This window comes from Pelobates fuscus, chromosome 1 (assembly GCF_036172605.1).
Source record: "Pelobates fuscus isolate aPelFus1 chromosome 1, aPelFus1.pri, whole genome shotgun sequence".
Lineage (NCBI taxonomy): Eukaryota > Metazoa > Chordata > Amphibia > Anura > Pelobatidae > Pelobates > Pelobates fuscus.
In genome coordinates, this window is record NC_086317.1 from 422,851,977 (window position 1) to 422,874,135 (window position 22,159).

The 22,159-nt window shown below is 40.8% G+C and overlaps 1 protein-coding gene across 2 annotated transcripts in view; it reads right to left on the bottom strand.

Annotated features, from left to right (window-relative positions):
* FNDC3A (fibronectin type III domain containing 3A) overlaps window positions 1–22,159 on the bottom strand; it is a 237,681-nt gene that overhangs the window by 135,227 nt on the left and 80,295 nt on the right. For both annotated transcript variants that reach the window (XM_063428709.1, XM_063428716.1), the window contains exon 2: window positions 1,776–1,916. In XM_063428709.1, coding sequence (XP_063284779.1) covers window positions 1,776–1,895 — 120 coding nt within the window. In that variant the 5' untranslated portion in view covers window positions 1,896–1,916. The remainder of the gene's footprint in view (window positions 1–1,775; window positions 1,917–22,159) is intronic.

The following is a 22,159-nucleotide window of genomic DNA, read 5'->3' on the forward strand; positions in this document are numbered from 1 at the left end:
AGAATTTACCGCCATCAGCACAACACAGTCCACTCACATCCTACTTCATTCACACTTAACAAAACACATGGACTATTATATCTTGACTCTGCCTCACTCCAAAACCAGTCAACATGCACTTTCAGTAGAGGTTAAGTACTATCCTACTCACAACAGGTGGAGCCCCGTCAAACTACTGGACTCATATACCCAGCATAACAACGAACCACCATCTCAACCACTTTCAGTCTACAAGGTTCGGTACTCACTACCACCACCTTTATGACACACGTCAGGTCTTTACTTACACAGCTGGGCCTCAAATCAGCTAACTATTCGGGCCACTCCTTCCGCATAGGAGCGGCCTCCACAGCATCCAGTGCAAACATTCCAGTTCATGTTATCAAGTCACTAGGGCGCTGGAAATCATCGGCTTACTCTAGATACATACCTAACCCGGTACAAGAAGTAAGAAATGCCTTTCAAGACATGTCTGGTTAAAGTATGTATATTGCTGGTATGTAATAAATTAGATTTTCTACTTTTGCCCTCTTTATTTACAGGCCTACCTCATCGTTGGTTCCGGCACACCACAACCGACTTGCTCTTTTAATACCATCCTACACTTATCAGTGTTTGTATCTTCTGTACTATCATGAGCCCTTAACACAAGTATTAAGGCCTTTTGGCCTGTAATTGTGGGAGGGGCGTATGACACACCTCTTCCCTACTTAAGGGACACCCCTTACCTGGCTCCATATCGTTCGAGGTCAGCGCTGCATCACCCTCCCACCCACTCCTCATTATTAACTCCTTTTCTCTTTACATTTATTCTTTGTGGGCCCTCTTTATTTACAGGCCTACCTCATCGTCGGTTCCGGCACACCACAACCGACTTGCTCTTTTAATACCATCCTACACTTATCAGTGTATCTTCTGTACTATCATGAGCCCTTAACACAAATATATATATATATATATATATATATATATATATATATATATATATATATATATATATAACGTCATTCTAAGTGTATTGTAATACTAATATATGTATTTATATTAATATTAAAATAAACTTGGTATGACGTTACATATACATATATATATATATATATATATATACACATTTCTATTTTATTTTTTAACATGTTTAATTATTTTTTTAATACTTCCCACCAGCAGGGGGACTGTCTGACATTTCAGACAGACCCCCTGCAGGCAGATCCACAGCCAGCTATAGGGGGCCATGTGATCGCTCTTTGAGAGCAATCACAAAGCCCCCGGGGGGCCTCATTTCCTGGGGAGGGCTGCCTGGGCTGTCAGGCAGCCCTCCAGAAGAGGATCGCGGCGGAGGTAAGTACCTCCGATCTCCAGGGGCTCAAAGCAGTTACGGCGTTCTATGCCGCCGCAACGGCTTTAAAGCCCACTTAATGCGGGATGGAACGGGTTAAATCACATAAAGAGAGAGTGTTTCCCTTTTATGTGTAGCTAGAAATTATCAGGAGAGAAAACTTTAAAGGAACTTTAAACACTCTACCACATTAGTTCAGGGGTACCCAAAAATGCAGATTTAAAGATGTTGAAGAACTACAACTCCCAAGATGCTTTGCATGCCTTAAGAATGACATAGCATCATGGAAGTTGTAGTTTTAAAATATTTGGGGATCTACATTTTGGGCACCTCTGCTTTAGGTAGTTCAGATAAATAAATGTAATGAAGATAAAAGGTGTGTTGGCTGGTTCACAACTTTACAAAAAGCATAAAACATCACATCACAGACTGTATGTACCTGCTGAGCTCCTTCCCCATTCACAATTGGTGCCGGCAGGAGAGGGATCTCTGTAGTCAGTAGAGAAGTACTGTCAAGTGGCGGAGGATGGTGATCTGCCATCATGGATAATACATACATTTACAGGATCAGCTTCAAGCACTAAAAACCAAAAAAATAAATTATTTTTTTTAAAAGAGAAGGGCGTCATTAGATTACAATTCACAATTGACAGAAATATTCTCCATAAATATTCTCCCTATTTTGCAGGACACATTTCTATTTTTCCCCTCAACAGCTCTATCACCACCCACCCAAAATGAGTATTTTTGCAACCAAAACTTTAATGAAATACTCACATGGACTGTGTTGTGAATTCACTGAAATTTGAAACCAGGTAAAACATATACTGAGACAAAGTAGTATTTTTCCTAATCTAGACAAAGCTTTACAAAAGGTGGAGCTACCTTTTATCAAGCCTTGTCAAGCCTTCAGCCGTCACTAGTGAAAAAGGCTCTACATCTACGGACATCCTCTTGGGCCTCATAGTTGAATTATTGGACATTCATGCATCAGCTGAAGCACCAGGAACTGAAGACAACTGTTAAGAAGAAGATGGGGCAGCAGCAACAAACACATTGTGGATTTCTGCCAAGATGGTAGGACTTCATCAAAGCTCTGCACATGGGCAACTGCAGCTGGTTGGCTGGCTAATGGGTTTTGCCAATCCGAAGTGCATATTGCACACCACCAACCAGAATGTGTAACATCACTAGTAATGCAATATTAAGCCCTGCACTCAAACTCCAACTACTCTTGGGCGACAGCAATGACTATAACACACATCAGTCCAAATACATATAATAGATACCAAAGAAAAAGTTACTTGTACGCACATTTCAATAGCCTGAGGTGTTTTTTAGTATAACTCCAATGGCCATTAAAGAATAAATCCACGTTTAGGTAAAATCTCTTAGGTGAGTCCTACACTAACAAGATCTATTCCAGCCTGCCTAGAATTTTTGGCATGCATATAATCCAGCCTGCCCAACCCAAACCACCAACGGTACTAATGCAAGAAGGTATGTATCAGATCAGAAAATTTAGGATAAAACAGACTTGGATAAAATCTCAAATGCAACCAAACTGGAGATTGTATTTTTCCAACTCCTCCATTTTAGTCCATATTTTTTTACCTCAATTCTCCAATAACCACAATGGACATCAAATTGAAGATGCTGCATTCACAAGTCAGAACAGTAAATTTTAGCACTTGTTTGGAGAAACTGAATTACATTGTTAAAAAGAAATATACAAAGCTTTATTGATCCATAAAATTGAACACACTATTGGATTATGAGCAGAAACAAAAAAAGTATAGTTGCATGTATTTAAGAATTGATTTGACGTGACAAGAGAAATACTGTGCATTTCATGGCTCATTAAAGTTTAGTATTTCTATCTTTTTACATGCTCTCACGTCAGCTTTCATCTAAAGATCTGAATATGGAATGAGTATACTTTTCTCTTTCAATTTTGCATTTGAGTGAGGAGTAATGAACTCACAAACAACTCACGTGTGTCTGTGCGTGAGTGTGTCTGTACTGGTCTCTATTACATTACAAATTCCTTTAAAAGACACAACATGTAGCTTTGTAGCGTTCTGTTTAGAACGGTTTGACTTCATAATTGGGGGTCCAAATTTCAACTCATCTTATCAGCCAGAGAACCAGAACCTCTGCCAGAGCCATAGAGACGTATCAATGTTATAAATAGTCCCAATTTCCTTTGGAATCTGCACTTTTTGTAAAACTATAATAATAAAAAAAAAAGGACACACTTCTCACACACACAGCACTTAAAGGGACACTATAGTCACCAGAACAACTACAGCTTAATTAAGTTGTTCTGGTGAGTATAATCATTGCCTTCAGGTATTTTCATGCAAACACTGCCTTTAGGGACACCACAGAGTCGCCACTCCTCAGCTGACCACTGGAGGTGCTTCCTGGCTCAGTGCTGCACAGTAGGCAGCATTGCCGCTTAGCGTCTGCACGCTGTGCATGGGGACGCTGAATGGCCGAAACTGTTTGGCCCCGCCCCCTTGCTGATTTTAGCCAATCGGCTAAAAGTCTGCAATTCTGATGAGGCCATCAAGGAGGTGGAAATAAGTTATGTTTTAATTACTTTTAAGGGGGATAAGGGGGGAGGAGGGGAGGGGGGGCTAACCACCTAAATGGTGGGTTTAACACAATAGGGTCAGGAATACATGTTTGTGTTCCTGACCCTATAGTGTTCCTTCAAGCAGGTGTTTGGAGTGTTCCTTTAATGAAGCAGTTTTGGTGTATAGATCATGCCCCTGCAAACTCATCTTCTTCAGCAGGGTGTGTCTACTTTACAAGTTCTTATCTCCTGCTCTGGTTTACACAGATTTCTGTAGAATCTAGCAGGCAACAGAGAAGCAAATAAGAAATTTTAAACTAAACATATTGCACAATAAGAGAATTTAAAAAAAATAAATAAAAAGTCTAATTTTTTCTAAGGACACATGACATGTGTGACATGTCATGATTCCCTTTTATTCCAGAAGTTTGGTCCTTAAGGGGTTAAAGGGACACTGTAGGCACCCAGACCACTTCAGCTAATTTAAGTAGTCTGGGTGCTGTGACTCTTTTGCACCTAGTGCTTCAATGTAAAACATTGAAGTTCCTGAAAACTCTAAGTCTCTAAGTCTGCCCTCCTCATGGACCTCCAGCGTCTGATTTTCCCTATAGGAAAGCATTTAATAATGTTTTCCTATAGGGAGATCTAATGTGCGCGCGGCCATTGCTGCGCATGTGCATTAGGTCTTCCCCGCAGGCTGACGTCGGCAGTAGGAGGAGCGTGGGCAGAGACTGACCCAGCGTCAAGGGACACCGGTGCTGAATTCAGGTATGTAGCTGAAGGGATTTTAACCCCTTCAGCACCGCAGGATGGGGGGCACTCCGGGATTCTCTAGTGCCAGGAAAATGGGTTTGTTTTCCAGGCACTGGAGAATCCCTTTAAGAAGGCTGTATGAGTCACAGCCAGGGATGGTGTGGCTAGGGCTGCATAAACAGAGTGCTTTAACTAAATGGGAGAAAATTGATTGTCTGTGGAGTACTGTGTGTAAAGCTGACTGTTTGTTGTGTATACTATGTGTGGTTAGGGATTATAGTGTGTGTGTGTGTGTGTGTGTGATGGGGCTGTAGATATTGTGTCTGTCTATCTGCCTAGGGGCTGAGAAGAGAAAGCGCATGTGTCTATTGGATGTAATGCATCTAGGGGGTGTACTGTGTGTATAAGGGCTGTAGTGTGTGTGTGCACATACAGGGGAAGTAGTGTGCATGATAATGAATACAGGCTGTAGTTTGTCTTTGTATTGGGGCTTTAGTGTGTGTATGTACAGGGGCAGTTGTGTGTCAGGAGGATGTAGTAGATGTATTTGTATATGGGATGTAGTGTGTGTCCAGATGGTATGGGAATCTAGTGGCTGTAGTGTGCATGTATTTGGGGCTGTCGTGTGCAAACTACAGGAGTTACAGTGTGTATGTACAGTGTGTGTGTGTATAGGGGATTTCATGTGTTTGTATATAGCGAGTGAACGAGTGTCAGCGTGTGTGTCTGTCAGCGAGTGTGTGTCAGTGAATGAGTGGGCGGCAAAATGGATCTTTGCCGAGGGCAGCAGAAATCCTTGCACTGGCCCTGGTTGGCTGTGCCAACAGTGCTGTAGATTGTTCCGTAAGGAACACAAATCAGAATACTCATAGAGTATCAATCTCCTATGAAATGAAACAGACTGCTAACACAATGAACCTCCTCTATGTCAAATGGTTATCAGCTTCAAAGAGGACATAAGTAATTTTCTAATACTGTATTTGGTCAGTTGATTAAGATACAATTTATCAAGTGTTTTGAGTGGAAAATGCAAATCAATTGTAGATAAGAGTGTAAATAATTATATTTTGTCTTCTTCAAACATTGCAATACCTTGAGACCTATGAATAGAACGGGCAAACACAAGATAATGTTTTTTCCATTTAGTACAGGTAATAACGGCTCTGAACATTTTGTGTGGGTTTTTTTTTGGGGGGGGGGGGGGGGGGTTATTGTTGTTTTTTTTTTTTCCTAGTCAATTCCCAATGAGGATAGATATTTGCAGTAAATGCATTTTAAAATGCTTATATATATATATATATATATATATATATATTTTATTCTTATATCCCCTTAGCCAGTGCACCTTATACAATTTAGCAAATATTTATAGGTAGGGGCTTAATTGTGTTTATAATCTAAAGTTTACAGAAAATGCTTACCAAAATGGCCTGTGATGTTACTGTCTAAGGGGATAATCTGGGTTGAGAACAAGATGTAGAAGTAGCGTAGTAGGGAACATGGGATGCACTGTGGGAAATGTTTCAGATGTTGTGGAGATGAATCCATGTAATTTAAAAATTGTAAACTAAACAAGTACCAAAAAATAGACCTCCAGCTGTCACAGAACTACTACTCCCATGATGCTCTGACAATCTTCCTAAAGCAACCGTGCAAGGGAGGAAAGGGATGTGTAGACCAGGGATTACAGAAAGATGTTCAGATGCTGTAAAACATTTTTTTTTTGGTTGACATTTACTTATATTCCAACACAGTCAAAAAGATAAAGTAGGGATTACATTGTTAAGGGGAAATGGTCACTGCACCTAGACCACTTCAATGAGCCGAAGTTGCCTGGGTGCTTGTAGTGTGCCTTTAAGAGATTACAGAAATCAGTTGCCAATCTGTGTAGACTAAACAATAAGAAAGGAAAAGGTGGCAAGAAATGAGCTGAGCTCTGTGTTCTTCATTTTCTCTAGGTAATTTAAAGCCAGACTTTGCTTTTGATAACACAGATCAAACTTGGAAACAACTATGCATCATGGAAACAAGTCCACAACAGATATAAAAGCCATCTCAATCGGAAAAGTTCCATGAAATTGCAAGTCCGTATTCTAGGATTTTTGGAATTAGATTTTTCTTTTCTGGGAATAAGCTGGGTTCAGCTTTAACACACAGGATCTGCAGACGGAAGCGTTAAACAGGTTTACAATTGAAGAAACATCAACCAGTCCATCTGTGAACTTAAGTCATTTATTCCCCCTGTATTCCCATTAGAATGTGCCTCTGGCAAAAAAATAAAAAAATATATATTTCTGCACTCAGTAGCATTGCTGGATATGACAGCAGGTGAAGACGTATTTGTGATGCTCCAATTGATTTGTGCCTACAAATTACTGGTTTAAAGATGTTTCTGTTCAGCTGGGTAGATCAAAAAGTTCAAGTCTTAACTCCTATCATTTGGGCTCTGATTGTTACCTCTTGGAAAAGACCTTTGCTTTTTAGCGATTCAAGAACTATGCATTATTCCTCACTTTAAATGTTTTATATCTCCCATTTACTTGCATTGTGTTAAATAATCAGCATAAATCACTTCATAACCAGGACGATATAAAAGTTACTAAACAATTGCACATAGAGAAGTGGTGGAGAAGGGGATGTGAAGTGTATAAAAGGGCCCCATTTATTGCATGAATAGAATACTCGTTTTGGAGAAAAGATCTATGGTCATCACAGAACAGAAGTCGTATTAACTGTTACAAACACAGACATCATGGTATTTAAAGGGACACTAGTCACCAAAACCACTTTAGCTTAATGAAGCAGTTTTGGTGTATAGCTCATGCTCCTGCAGTCTCACTGCTCAATTATCTGCCATTTATGAGTTAAATCACATTGTTTATGAACCCTAGTCACACCTCCTTGCATGTGACTTGAACAGCCTCCCTAAACACTTCCTGTAAAAAGCCATCTACAAGGTATCCTTCCTTTATTGCAAGTTCTGTTTAATTTAGTTTGTTTTATTACCTGCTATGTTAAGACCCTTCAAGAGCCTCCTGTATGTGATTAAAGTTCAATTTACAGAGAAAGAGATACAATTGTTTAAGGTGAATTACATCTGATTGAAAGTGAAACCAATTTTTTTTATGCAGGTTGTGTCAGTCAGCTTCATTAAACTAAAGCTGTTTAGTGACTGCATGCCATATCCAATATTATTTTATGTAATGCTCATGCTATTTGATTAAAAATGCTTTGTATGGTGTTATTGAGCAGTTAATATGCATTTATTTCAATTTTTTAAAGAACAAAATAGCAAACCGGAACATTTACTACGTTTATTGTAGTTGTTCTGGGGAGCATAGTCAGTCTTTTTAATGTAAACACTGCCTTTTCCAACTGCACAGACGGCCACTAAAAGGTGCTTCCTGAGGCTCTGCATGGAGATGCTGAACTTTCCCCATACAGGTACATTGATTCAGTGCATCTCTTTTGAAATCTGGATTGGCCAGTGCGGTGTTTGGTTCAGTCCCCCCCGCCTGCCTCATTGGCTGAGTTAATCAGAATTAACACTGAGGGGCGGGGCCGGACCGCCATGCTAACCGGTCGCATGCAGGAGAGGCTCCAGAGGAATCTGGCCTCTTAAGCAACTAAAAGCAGACTTGGCACAAAAGAAACAGAGCCCACGAACTACCCAAGGCTGTGGGAGAGGCAGCAGACCCCGAGATCGGGAGTTTTGAACCCCCAAGGGGGAACGCGAAGCTTAGAGGGCTGCGGCCTACCTGGGAGGGAGGCGGGGTGGACGGCCGCTGCCAGGTCTCCCTACCCGGCTACCACATCCGGACTGCATACGTCGCTAGCCGGTCCCGTTTCCCCCCCTTTGGACCGGGGGGGGGTCATCCCGGTCTCCACTGATGAGGGCTCGGGCTAGTACAGTAAGGCAACTGAGACCCACAGAACATCCGAGGCCTACCGCGCAAAATGGCGGCGGTTTCCGGCACAGCGCCATCTATCCCCGCACCACAGAGCAAGCAGCAGTTACGCCGTCCGTTCTGACGGAAAGCCCTAAAGCAGGGTATCCGATAGAAACGCCGACCCCCTCGGTCTGGGAGAGAGAGAGACCCTCTACCCGACAGACAGGCAGGATGCGAGAGGTGCCGACCTACGGCAGAATCATGCCAAGAGGACGTCCCCAAACAACTAAGTGCTGGACAAGTGTGTTTTTTCCGGGACAACAAGCCTGGCACTGCAGACCTACCGAGCACAGCAGAGTGTAAGCGACACCTGGAATGACTTGAGGGTCCCCACAACACTGAGAGCGCGCAGACCTGCTGTGTTAACAGATAAGTGTCTATGGGGATCGAGTAAGACCTACAGGCATAGAAACACACACAGCCCACAGAACATGGACTATAGAAGGGACAACAGCTCCACATGCATTGCTCCCCGCCTAAGACCCAATGCACTCTAAAGTACACCATGGCTATGCTCTCCCGCCTCACACAGAATCGTGTAATACAACTTGGGCTTGCCCACCTCCAGTGGTTACCTGCATGCTTTTATGTTAACCATCTTGCTACATGTATAATGTTGAATGTTTGTAAATGTCGCCTTGCCTTGCACGCAGTCATGTATGTTTGTTTCGGCTAGATTAAGCGAGCACAAAACAGAAACAACCAAAAAATAAAAAAAATAAAAAAGCATTGATTCAAGTTGAAACGCAATAAGCCAGCTGAAACGTCATAAGCCAGCTGAAACGTCATAAGCCAGCTGAAACGTCATAAGCCAGTTGCAACGTCATAAGCCAGTTGCAACGTCATAAGCCAGTTGCAACGTCATAAGCCAGTTGCAACGTCATAAGCTAGTTGCAACGTCATAAGCTAGTTGCAACGTCATAAGCTAGTTGCAACGTCATAAGCTAGTTGCAACGTCATAAGCTAGTTGCAACGTCATAAGCTAGTTGCAACGTCATAAGCCAGTTGCAACGTCATAAGCCAGTTGCAACGTCATAAGCCAGCTGCAACGTCATAAGCCAGCTGAAACGTAATACGCCAGTTGAAACGTGATACGCCAGTTGAAACGTGATACGCCAGTTGAAACGTGATACGCCAGTTGAAACGTAATAAGCCAGTTGAAACGTAATAAGCCAGTTGAAACGTAATAAGTCAGTTGAAACGTAATAAGTCAGTTGAAACGTAATAAGTCAGTTGAAACGTAATAAGTCAGTTGAAACGTAATAAGTCAGTTGAAACGTAATAAGTCAGTTGAAACGTAATAAGCCAGTTGAAACGTAATAAGTCAGTTGAAACGTAATAAGTCAGTTGAAACGTAATAAGTCAGTTGAAACGTAATAAGTCAGTTGAAACGTAATAAGTCAGTTGAAACGTAATAAGTCAGTTGAAACGTAATAAGTCAGTTGAAACGTAATAAGTCAGTTGAAACGTAATATGTCAGTTAGATCTCACTTGAGACTCGCATTATACAAAAAACTGTGCTATCTACTCAAATGCTTCTAATTGTCACGCTATGTCAAGTCCACTGTTTGTCATTACCGTTGGGGCATTGACGAAACGACTGTAATTCACATGCACGAAAAAAAAAAGAATAAAAAAAAAAAAAAAGAATTAACACTGAGCCCTCCAATGCTTTCGTATTAGATAGCACTGTGATTGGTGGAGATAATTCATACTGATTATGTCAGCCAAAGAACTGGGGGTGGGGCCAGATGCAAGAAGCCCCACGCAGAGTTAGAAAAATGTGAGTAAATCAAAGAAAAGGCAGTGTTTACATTACAGCCTAGGGACACCTCCACTGGTCACTCCTCTATGAGGAGATGCTGATTGGCCAGGGTTGTGTTCGGCTCCATTTCTGGCCCGCCTCCTTGAATGAGATAATCAGAATTGACAATCTCAGCCAATCCAATGCTTCCCTATAGGAAAGGATTGTGATTGGCTGTGGTCATCACTTCTGATTATGTCAGCCAAGGAGACATCAGTACCAGAGCCACACCAAATGACTGATAATAAGGAAAGATTTTACTATATTTAGGGGGACAAGGAGAGCTAGATTGTGATTTTAACACTATAGTGTCAGGAATATGTTGTGTTCCTAGCCCTATAGTGCTCCTTTAAAATAACTGAACTGCACCCAAATTAGCAATTTTCATATTTAATAAAGGTTCAAACGAATAAGCATTTCTCAAACTGTAACATCCTATACATGATATACTTTTTAATAACTTCAAAAATATACACATAATTAGGACTGGACTTTCATAAATACTGTGATCAGGATATTGCCGAATTATAATTTATTTATTTTTAAATTACCAAGAACAAGGACATTTGGTCTTTAGTATATAACCCCGAAAGCAATGGCTATCAAAAGGTAAATCCACAGCGGTTATAGAACTACAAATCCCATAAAGATTTTGCATCCTTACGGCTTTCAAAACATCATGAAAGCTTTCGTTCTACAACACCTGTGGACCTACCTCTTGGCCAAAAGCGATGTATTTATGTGGGTCAGTCACCTTAAAAAAGATATTGCATTAAACAGTAGAGCATAATTTTTACTGGCATTAATAAAGTGTCAAATTCTGCAGCAAATTCTACTGGTTAAAAAGATTGTACAATACACACATATCAATACAAAGGTACAGGCCTACCTGGGATCTAGCCACTTAAGCTCTTTTATACAAAGTAGTTGGCAAGATCACATTTGAACTTACAATATAAATGTTAAAATGGGGCATTTAGACGAGAATAAGAATATTTTAACATTTGTATTTTGTGTCACAGGTGCAATGACTGCTTTTATCTTAAACATTCACGCTTCAAACGCAAACAGCAAATACTTTCTAGAGATTGTTCTAAGTCAAACGACAGGAACCTGTGTGTTTTTTTATTTTATGAATTTAACCAGTCTGATAGGATTATAAAAAGATTTCCTCACAAATAACAAGTGAACCAACACTTTGACAAGTTCCTGAGTGGGCACCATTCCATCGAGCAAGTTATTAAGCACAAATCATGTACCCATAACCCCCTGGGTTCTACCGTAGCGGATGCTTTTTTAAAGATTAAAACAGGCTTCATCTACAGATTTGCTTTTATAGGACTTTCTATTTATTTTATAGTTCTGTTTATTTTAAGCTCTGTTCAGGTTAGTGCAAGTTTGTTTTCGACAGTGTGACTTCCTGTATTTTGCCTCCTGGTAGTTTCCTAAACATGAAAGTCAGCTGCCTGTAATTCTCAGATCCCACTCTAAATCCCTTTTTACGAGAATGGCACCCCATTACCATTACTAAAATCCTGTGGCATTAAGCCAGGAGAGAGTGTATATGTTGGGATTAAAACTGAGGTCTGGCAATAACTATATGATCTCCTAAAGAACCCTTGGGTGAGCGCTATTGAGTCCAGGTGCCTTATTAATCATCATTTTCCCTGGTTCATGCCGAGTTCTTCCTGTGAAAGTCAGGATTTGCTAGTGAAAATATTTTGTTTTTCATGTGACAAATTGGCTTTGACTAGAAATTCCTGGTACAAATGAAAACGGATATTTGCTTTTCAATATGAAGCAAAAAGAAAAAAACAACCTAGTAATTCAATTATATTTGATTATAATGTATGTTTCTACAATTACATGTCTTTACATACACATACACTGTGATTTACATGACTATTAACCCATACAATTTCTGAATTGAATTTAAACTTTACACTAAATCTAAATGCAATGTTATGCTGGGATGCACTGTAACGTTCACTGGCAAGAATATATATGATAAACCACTCCACCCTGAGAGAGCCATCAGTAGACATACTATACAGTGGAGTAAAGTTGGTATTTCAATACAAAATGCAATGTGTCTCGGGAACATTTGGCATTTCAGTAAGATTGATGAACCAAAACCAATAAGGGTATGATGAATGCCCCACATTGTTCATATTTAATTAATCCTGTCAAACAAATCGTACTATACACGCGAAGGGCTACTGCGCATCAAAATGTGCAATGTTTACGTTGCTCTAACAAAAGCCACTCTAGCCAAAGAGAAGACTCTATTGTCCGTCTGCAGGAACAGAAATCAGTAGTGGAGAACATGCCTGAATATTTTGTGATGAATACTCATTCCCATAGCAACAGAAATTTGATTAGCAGAGATTTTCAAGGTGGGGAGAATTCGTATTAGTGAACGAAAACAAGTTGGGGAGAGAATGCTTTAGGGATTCCCAAATCAAACTTAATTTTGATGCTAATCATTTCACATCTACACAAAGATAAAAATGTTCCCACCACATTTTAAGCAAACTTTTCAGATTAGCTGCCACTCATCACAAACAGATTTCTGAGCCACAATTTCTTAATGCAAAAGCGAAGAATTAAGGCGACTGCTTTGAATTAGACATTGATCACATACACATAAATTAATAAATAAATTAAAAATAGGACTAGCACGCCACGTGACTTAAAAGTCCTGTTTTAACACAGTGCTGCTAAACGTTTGTCTACATAAAACCATACTGCAACTTTACCCAAAGGGCACAACAGGTCTCTACTGAGAAAACCAAAATTGGGTGATTGAGCACATCAGTCAAAAGTTCAGATCGGAAGAGTTGACAGATACATGGTTGTAGTGGCAAATATACTGTGAATGAATGTCTTTATCAAAGAATGAAAAAGTGACGTGAATCCTATTCAGTACTCTAAAATGAAGAAATATGATATGTAAAAAGGCTAGAAGTGACATTAGGAGACACGGCGCAAGGTTTGCCTTTTCAGAATCAGTCATGGGCGAGCAGACATCCCCATTTGTAAAATAGGACATAACATACATATACTGCTGACGTACAGAAAATAAAAGGGTTTTTCCTCATGCTTTCTGGTAATGCATTAATAATGACAATTTACAAAATAATATTTAGCATAGACCACATAAAAAAAGTGGGGGTGTTAGATATGATATAATTAGTCCTAACTAATCTAACACAAACAATACCAACGACAACCAATAGATGGCAGTATAGATAACCAATAATTGGTTTTCAGTCTTACGATGGTCTGCTTTACTAGTATAGACCCGTCTGCAATGCTAAAGTCAGCAATACATTGAAACACGGCATTGTCTCACTACTCAGCTGAAAACAAAGGCAGAGCAAAATAAACTGATCTCACACTAACCTAGATCATGCTGCAAATGCATTGACCTGCAATAACACCTTGGACTTGTTTTGAAGATCTGGGACTATCCCAGGCAAGTCATTGCACCTTATTCTGCATAATGATCTTGTTTGCAACTCTGTTCTACTGAACAGGACTGCTGAGTAGCACAGTTCCTCTTTGTGGCTTTTGGAAATCAAGCAGCAAAAAAACGAAACAAAACAAAACCAGATTAAAAGGAATACTTGAAAATAAGAATCTGCTGATATATTCCTGGTGATCAAAAACATACCGAGCAACAACTCAAATGGACAAACAGGGACAATTTAATTTTGGGGTTGGGCTATTCTAAGAAAATGTAGGCTTACAAAACAAAACGTATGCACCTAAAATATAATTTACAACAAGAACAGTGCGTTTTTTTTATGAACAGAGATTGGTCTGTAAACACATTTACTTTAGATTAAAGACACATAAATGTGAGGGTTATTGCTCTAGAGCTCTGTAATGTACTCAAAAACACCACAATATGGAGCTCCTACAAAATAGGGACATTAGCATAGAAAAGAGGTACAGAGGGATTTGGTCCCAAAATAGGGACTTGTCCTTCCTAAATATGGACACCTGGACGTATAACAGTTTATGGGCTAAGATTGAAAAGTTATAAAAATGAATAGCTTTTTTTGGGTTTCTTGGCACCATGAAACTATTTGACATGGCTCAATTTCCACTCAAAACAAAAATTATTCCAGGCAGACCTGGGTTTAATTATTATTTATATAGCGCCATCAAATTTCGTAGCACTGTACAATGGGTGGACTAACAGACATGTAATTGTAACCAGACAACTGGACGTACAGGAACAGAGAGGTGGAGAGCCCTGCTCAATGAGCTTACATTCTAGAGGGAGTGGGGTATAGTGACACAATGGGTAAAAGTAGGGGTACGAGGAGGTTGTTAGAAAAGTATTAATTGAGGGCTTAGTAGGTAATTTTTGACAGTTTCAGGAGAGGAGTCATGGAGGGTGGGGGATAAAATACTGCTAACAGTTTAATTGATATGCTTTCTTGAAGTGAGTTTTCAATGATTTTTTGAATGAGCGGAGACTGGGTGAAATTCTTATGGAGAAGGGAAGGGAGTTCCACAGAAGAGGTGCAGCCCTGGAAAAGTCTTGGAGGCGAGTGTTAGAGGTGGGAGTACAGACAGAGGATATACGTTGGTCTTTGGCAGAGCGTAGGGGCCTCGACGGGACATAGTTGTGTATTAGGAAGGATAGGTAGGTTGGAGCAGCATTATGTAGGGAATTGTAAGCAAGCACCAGAATTTTAAATTGAGCCCTATATCTAACTGGAAGCCAAAGCAGGGACTGACTGAGCGGGGAGGCGCGAGCGGACAGGAAAATGAGCCTTGCCGCTGCATTCATTATAGATTGCAACGGTGCAATCTGGGAACACGTAAGACCACTGAGAAGAGTATTGCAGTAGTCCAGGCAAGAGAGAACAAGAGCATGGACCAGCACCTTAGCCACATCCGGGGTTAAATAGGGGCGGATGCGCGCTATGTTTATGAGATGGAAGCGACAGGATTTGGCGACTGATTGGACATGAAGGAGAGGTTGGAGTCAAAAAATTACACCCAGGCAGCGAGCCTGCGAGGTAGAGGTGATGGTAGCGCCATTGACTTGGAGGGAGACAGACACGGGAGTAGTAACACTTGAGGGAGGAAAGACCAGAAGTTCTGTTTTGGACAGGTTGAGTTTAAGGAAGTGAGCAGTCATCCATTTGGAAATTGAAGAGAGGCAGTCAGAGACACGAGTCAAGATGGGCAGAGAGAGATCAGGAGAGGACAGGTAGATCTGAGTGTCATCCGCATAGAAATGATAACAGAAGCCAAAGAAGCTGATGAGTTTACCAAGGGAGGCGGGAAACTTATGTGCAGATGGGGACTAATCAGTTGAGGGCTACAGAGGAATATCTCCTCAACCTCCATCAGGGTATGTCCTTTGCTAAGGAGGCCATTCAACAACTGAAAAGGCTGTTACACTCACGGTAGATGTGTTGGAGGAACGTAGTAGATGTCCCACATGACATCAAGATGGAAGAGCATCACAACACAAGGCGAGACGTATGATGCGCAAACATATGGCTTACAATTGTAATATGAGTTATACCCCACTTTTGGTAGCTAACAGACAAGCAACAAACCTGTGATTGTTACTATGTGCCCACATTGATGTTTAACAATATCTTCCGCGCTGTTGTGGCCATTTCACCACCCCACCACCCTGTTTAGAGGTACCCAAATCCTGTCGAGCGCATTTTATAGCCTTAATTGGGCAGATTTATAACATTATATCCAACTCATTTTATGCTGCACCATATTTCAATTTGGAGTTAAGGGCTCACATTACTAGCATAATGTATATTCGAGATACTGTACTTTTGTAACTTCAAAAAGGGGTAAATCAACTACATCAATGGCTTTCTTTTATATTGACATTGTACTTATGCAAATATATTTTGAGATGTTATGTCTTACTTGCAAAAATAGATCTTACTTGCAATAAAAAGATAAAAATAAAAATAAATTGCACATAAAATGTTAACAATTCTGCCCTTGGAATAACAATGCATGGCAAGGTGTTTTTCCTATCTAGATATCCCGGAATAAAACATGCACTGTATCATACTGTATTAAGTATTATCGAATATCAAAGGTAGTCAAAAGGTAAACACCAACCTGTAGTAATACAACTCCCATGATGATTTCACAGCTGTTAGTTGACAATAACTCCTAAGAAGATTGAAAAATAGGTTGGCCCATAACGTTGTCAAATGTGACCGGACAGGGAGGGGGTAACCCTCAAAATGTGAGGTGCAAAAAGAGAAAGAGAAACTGTCCTTATCGGGGGACCTGATAGAGGGAAGTTGGTATCAAAAGAAATTAGATAAAAATATAGAGCAAGTCAATTGTCTTGTCCCAAAAGGTATAACAAGATCAAATTTTAATAAGGTAAATAGACGCCAGTTCTGAATAATAGTAGGTACTAGTTGACTCGTGGCTGGTAGTCAGACCTACTAGCCTACGACAGAGCCAGGCGTAGGGGTAAGGGGGTTGGTACTATGCAAGGTAACAATACTGCAGTCACATAATATCCAACACATATAGATTTACAAAGAGAGTAGACATATAGTAATAAAAAATCACCCTGTCCTTGCCCATAGTATGACCCACAGTTTTGGTCAGTGGCAGTAGGAGGGGGAGGGCGAGTAAGAAGTGGGGGGAGGGGGAGAGAGGGTGGATAAAACTAGGTAAAGCAGAAAATACAATGCCTAGAAAAGCAAACTTTTTCTCATGTACTGATAGTGATTGCCCACTGGGGGTCGCTCCAGGGTCAGTAACTGGTTAGCCCGCCAGGGTAACCCAAATTATATATTGGCTATGGAAATACATATATCGGTAGCGGCTCCGATCAGTGTCTGGCAAGCACAAGTGGAGTGCAACAAATCTGTCACTCTGCTATAGAGCCCTATGCTGTCTTAATTTCCAGTGCGTAATTGGTTACCACTGAGGGTGACCCCTAAGTGAGTATCAAGTCTAATGAGCCTACCTAATTGACTCAGTCGTATCCAGTATGAATGGATATATGGGTAACAGTTTAGACCAGTGTCGGACAGACCCAAGTGGAGCGTAACCCGTTTGGCACCGTGGCGTTAAGCCCAAAGCGGACTTAACATCCAACATGGGTAGCGAAAACCTTCTGTGGTATACGCTTTTGGTAATGATTCGTATATCCTGTGAGTCCTGTGCAGCATCTAATAGTGCTAGTGATTTAACAGGATATTTAGCAATAATGCTGTTCACAGGATTACTTAGTTGACACAGTGGTGTCCAAAATTGGTAAGTGTGCAGGTATGAGCATGAACTAATACCCAGCAGATTGCGGTGAAATGTGACAGTTTGAGTTCACTGTCAAGTTTAACATCCAACTATGCTTACACTTTGTCAAGATCCTAGCAATAGTTAGAGTAAGAAATCTAGTTAACATACTAAACAGTCTCTATTTGGAGAAACCCAAGAAAGGAATAGTGCCTTCAAGGGCACTGGTAATAGTAAAGACAGTGCCAGGGAGACGGCACGATAGTTGGTAGACAAAAAGAGTTATGTACATTGGTGAGAAAGTTTGCGTGAATATATACCCCAATCGGTATATGGTTAGCTTTCCGATTGATTAATATCAGAGTGTCAGATCCCCAGAGCTAGTGTGTCAATCGTGTCCTCTTGTTACCGAGCACGGTCAGTTCAGCTGTGTATGCTGCCGTGCAATAATAGAACCTGATTGTAGTGTAACGGGTTCTTGGGACCGATCGTGCGGTCCTGCAGGTATCTGGAGGAGTGAAGACTTTGCTAGAGGGTGACGGAAAGCTAGTATCGGTCTGAGAGTTATGTCGGTATGAACCCGACGCGCGTTTCGCCGTGTTTAGCGGCTCGTCAGGGGGAACTGTCTCCCTCCAGTGGTAGAGTTTAAAAATACCGCCCTGACAGCTGATTGGTGGAATTTTCGGCTGCCAAGCAATTGGGGGCTACGGTGGCTCACTGAAGTCAACAGTGTGAAAAAGTCACTGTGTATTAGTTGCAATAATTTACAAGTGCCCTAATGCTTCTGGTATTAGTTTATATGATAGTCTTTGAGGTTAAAGCCTTACCGAAGGATATTGTTGCAATTTGTGCAGTACAATCCTTCTGGGTGATGAGTAGTGATTGATGAATTCGACATCACCACTTGGAAATGTCATATTTAGACATATAGTATCACCATGGTGGGTGATATATTAGAGTTACAAAGCATGAGCTTTTGATACAGTGGTCTAATAGCGATCGGTGATGGTTTTCTTCCTTGAAAATTACTAGGAGTGATGCCGGTCCATGGTCATATCCCATAACAGTATGTTGTATTGTTTTTTACCCTCATAGTTAATAATTCAATGAGGTTTAGGAGAATGATTTATTAAGAGGTGATGATCTTCATTTGAATTTGAATTTCTGAAGGGGGTAATGGCAGGCCATATGGATAATGGCGCGTGTTTAAACGTGTGGTGTATGGGAATATCATAGCATGAGTCCCCAGTGTTATAGAGGAAAACCAGGAAATGAGGGGTATGGTTAGTCGTGCCTATTCACCCCCGATTTTATTGGTGAATAAAGGGGGTGTAGTTAAAGTCTTCGTTAAGGCCAAGGGGGGCTAAGGTTTTAAAGGTGAAGATCCAATGTGATTCTTTTTGTAGTAAGATTTTGTTAAAATCACCTTTTCTCGGGTTAGGCATTAGTTTTTCAATGGCCTGGAATCTTAGATTGTCACAGTTGCCATTGTGGAAATTGATGATATGTCGTGCTACTGTAGTTGGAGTAACCGTGTTCAGACGGAGGGTCCTGCAGCACATTAACTCCATCAAAAACACGGTTACTCCAACTACAGTAGCACGACATATCATCAATTTCCACAATGGCAACTGTGACAATCTAAGATTATAACACTGGGGACTCATGCTATGATATTCCCATACACCACACGTTTAAACACGCGCCATTATCCATATGGCCTGCCATTACCCCCTTCAGAAATTCAAATTCAAATGAAGATCATCACCTCTTAATAAATCATTCTCCTAAACCTCATTGAATTATTAACTATGAGGGTAAAAAACAATACAACATACTGTTATGGGATATGACCATGGACCGGCATCACTCCTAGTAATTTTCAAGGAAGAAAACCATCACCGATCGCTATTAGACCACTGTATCAAAAGCTCATGCTTTGTAACTCTAATATATCACCCACCATGGTGATACTATATGTCTAAATATGACATTTCCAAGTGGTGATGTCGAATTCATCAATCACTACTCATCACCCAGAAGGATTGTACTGCACAAATTGCAACAATATCCTTCGGTAAGGCTTTAACCTCAAAGACTATCATATAAACTAATACCAGAAGCATTAGGGCACTTGTAAATTATTGCAACTAATACACAGTGACTTTTTCACACTGTTGACTTCAGTGAGCCACCGTAGCCCCCAATTGCTTGGCAGCCGAAAATTCCACCAATCAGCTGTCAGGGCGGTATTTTTAAACTCTACCACTGGAGGGAGACAGTTCCCCCTGACGAGCCGCTAAACACGGCGAAACGCGCGTCGGGTTCATACCGACATAACTCTCAGACCGATACTAGCTTTCCGTCACCCTCTAGCAAAGTCTTCACTCCTCCAGATACCTGCAGGACCGCACGATCGGTCCCAAGAACCCGTTACACTACAATCAGGTTCTATTATTGCACGGCAGCATACACAGCTGAACTGACCGTGCTCGGTAACAAGAGGACACGATTGACACACTAGCTCTGGGGATCTGACACTCTGATATTAATCAATCGGAAAGCTAACCATATACCGATTGGGGTATATATTCACGCAAACTTTCTCACCAATGTACATAACTCTTTTTGTCTACCAACTATCGTGCCGTCTCCCTGGCACTGTCTTTACTATTACCAGTGCCCTTGAAGGCACTATTCCTTTCTTGGGTTTCTCCAAATAGAGACTGTTTAGTATGTTAACTAGATTTCTTACTCTAACTATTGCTAGGATCTTGACAAAGTGTAAGCATAGTTGGATGTTAAACTTGACAGTGAACTCAAACTGTCACATTTCACCGCAATCTGCTGGGTATTAGTTCATGCTCATACCTGCACACTTACCAATTTTGGACACCACTGTGTCAACTAAGTAATCCTGTGAACAGCATTATTGCTAAATATCCTGTTAAATCACTAGCACTATTAGATGCTGCACAGGACTCACAGGATATACGAATCATTACCAAAAGCGTATACCACAGAAGGTTTTCGCTACCCATGTTGGATGTTAAGTCCGCTTTGGGCTTAACGCCACGGTGCCAAACGGGTTACGCTCCACTTGGGTCTGTCCGACACTGGTCTAAACTGTTACCCATATATCCATTCATACTGGATACGACTGAGTCAATTAGGTAGGCTCATTAGACTTGATACTCACTTAGGGGTCACCCTCAGTGGTAACCAATTACGCACTGGAAATTAAGACAGCATAGGGCTCTATAGCAGAGTGACAGATTTGTTGCACTCCACTTGTGCTTGCCAGACACTGATCGGAGCCGCTACCGATATATGTATTTCCATAGCCAATATATAATTTGGGTTACCCTGGCGGGCTAACCAGTTACTGACCCTGGAGCGACCCCCAGTGGGCAATCACTATCAGTACATGAGAAAAAGTTTGCTTTTCTAGGCATTGTATTTTCTGCTTTACCTAGTTTTATCCACCCTCTCTCCCCCTCCCCCCACTTCTTACTCGCCCTCCCCCTCCTACTGCCACTGACCAAAACTGTGGGTCATACTATGGGCAAGGACAGGGTGATTTTTTATTACTATATGTCTACTCTCTTTGTAAATCTATATGTGTTGGATATTATGTGACTGCAGTATTGTTACCTTGCATAGTACCAACCCCCTTACCCCTACGCCTGGCTCTGTCGTAGGCTAGTAGGTCTGACTACCAGCCACGAGTCAACTAGTACCTACTATTATTCAGAACTGGCGTCTATTTACCTTATTAAAATTTGATCTTGTTATACCTTTTGGGACAAGACAATTGACTTGCTCTATATTTTTATCTAATTTCTTTTGATACCAACTTCCCTCTATCAGGTCCCCCGATAAGGACAGTTTCTCTTTCTCTTTTTATAACTCCTAAGAACTTTTGTCAGTCATCTACAGTAAATGGCTGTCAAAAAGGTCATAGAACTTGTAGCTTGCCAACAATTGGTGATTTTGTAAACTGCTTATCATACAAATCCTAGAATCGGCATATTTGCATCACTGCAAGAAGCATATAATAAACTGCAAGCACAAAGATTTTACTCAAGCAATAGCAAGCTAAACTGCTTTTCTATTTTTTAATCTTACCAGTTTTTACTTTCTTTTTAAATGTACATGACAGGCATGGAATGTCAAGCAAATTAACCTCTGTAGTGTAATGTCTGCATACAGAGCTATACAAATGCTAGCCTGCGCATGCGCCTGTTTAACATTTCTGTGGAATCCTGGGTCGGCAAAGTAACTCTGAAAATGGAATGAAAGTTGGCGTGTTATAGGTTTGTTTTTTATTGGGATTTTTTTTTTTTTTTTTTTTTTTAATTACCTCTGCTGCATTACGGATTTAACAACATTTACTGGTGTGAGGGAACCATCACTGCCAGAGAAGTGTCAGTTTCACTTTAAAACCACACACATTATGTGCTATATTACTT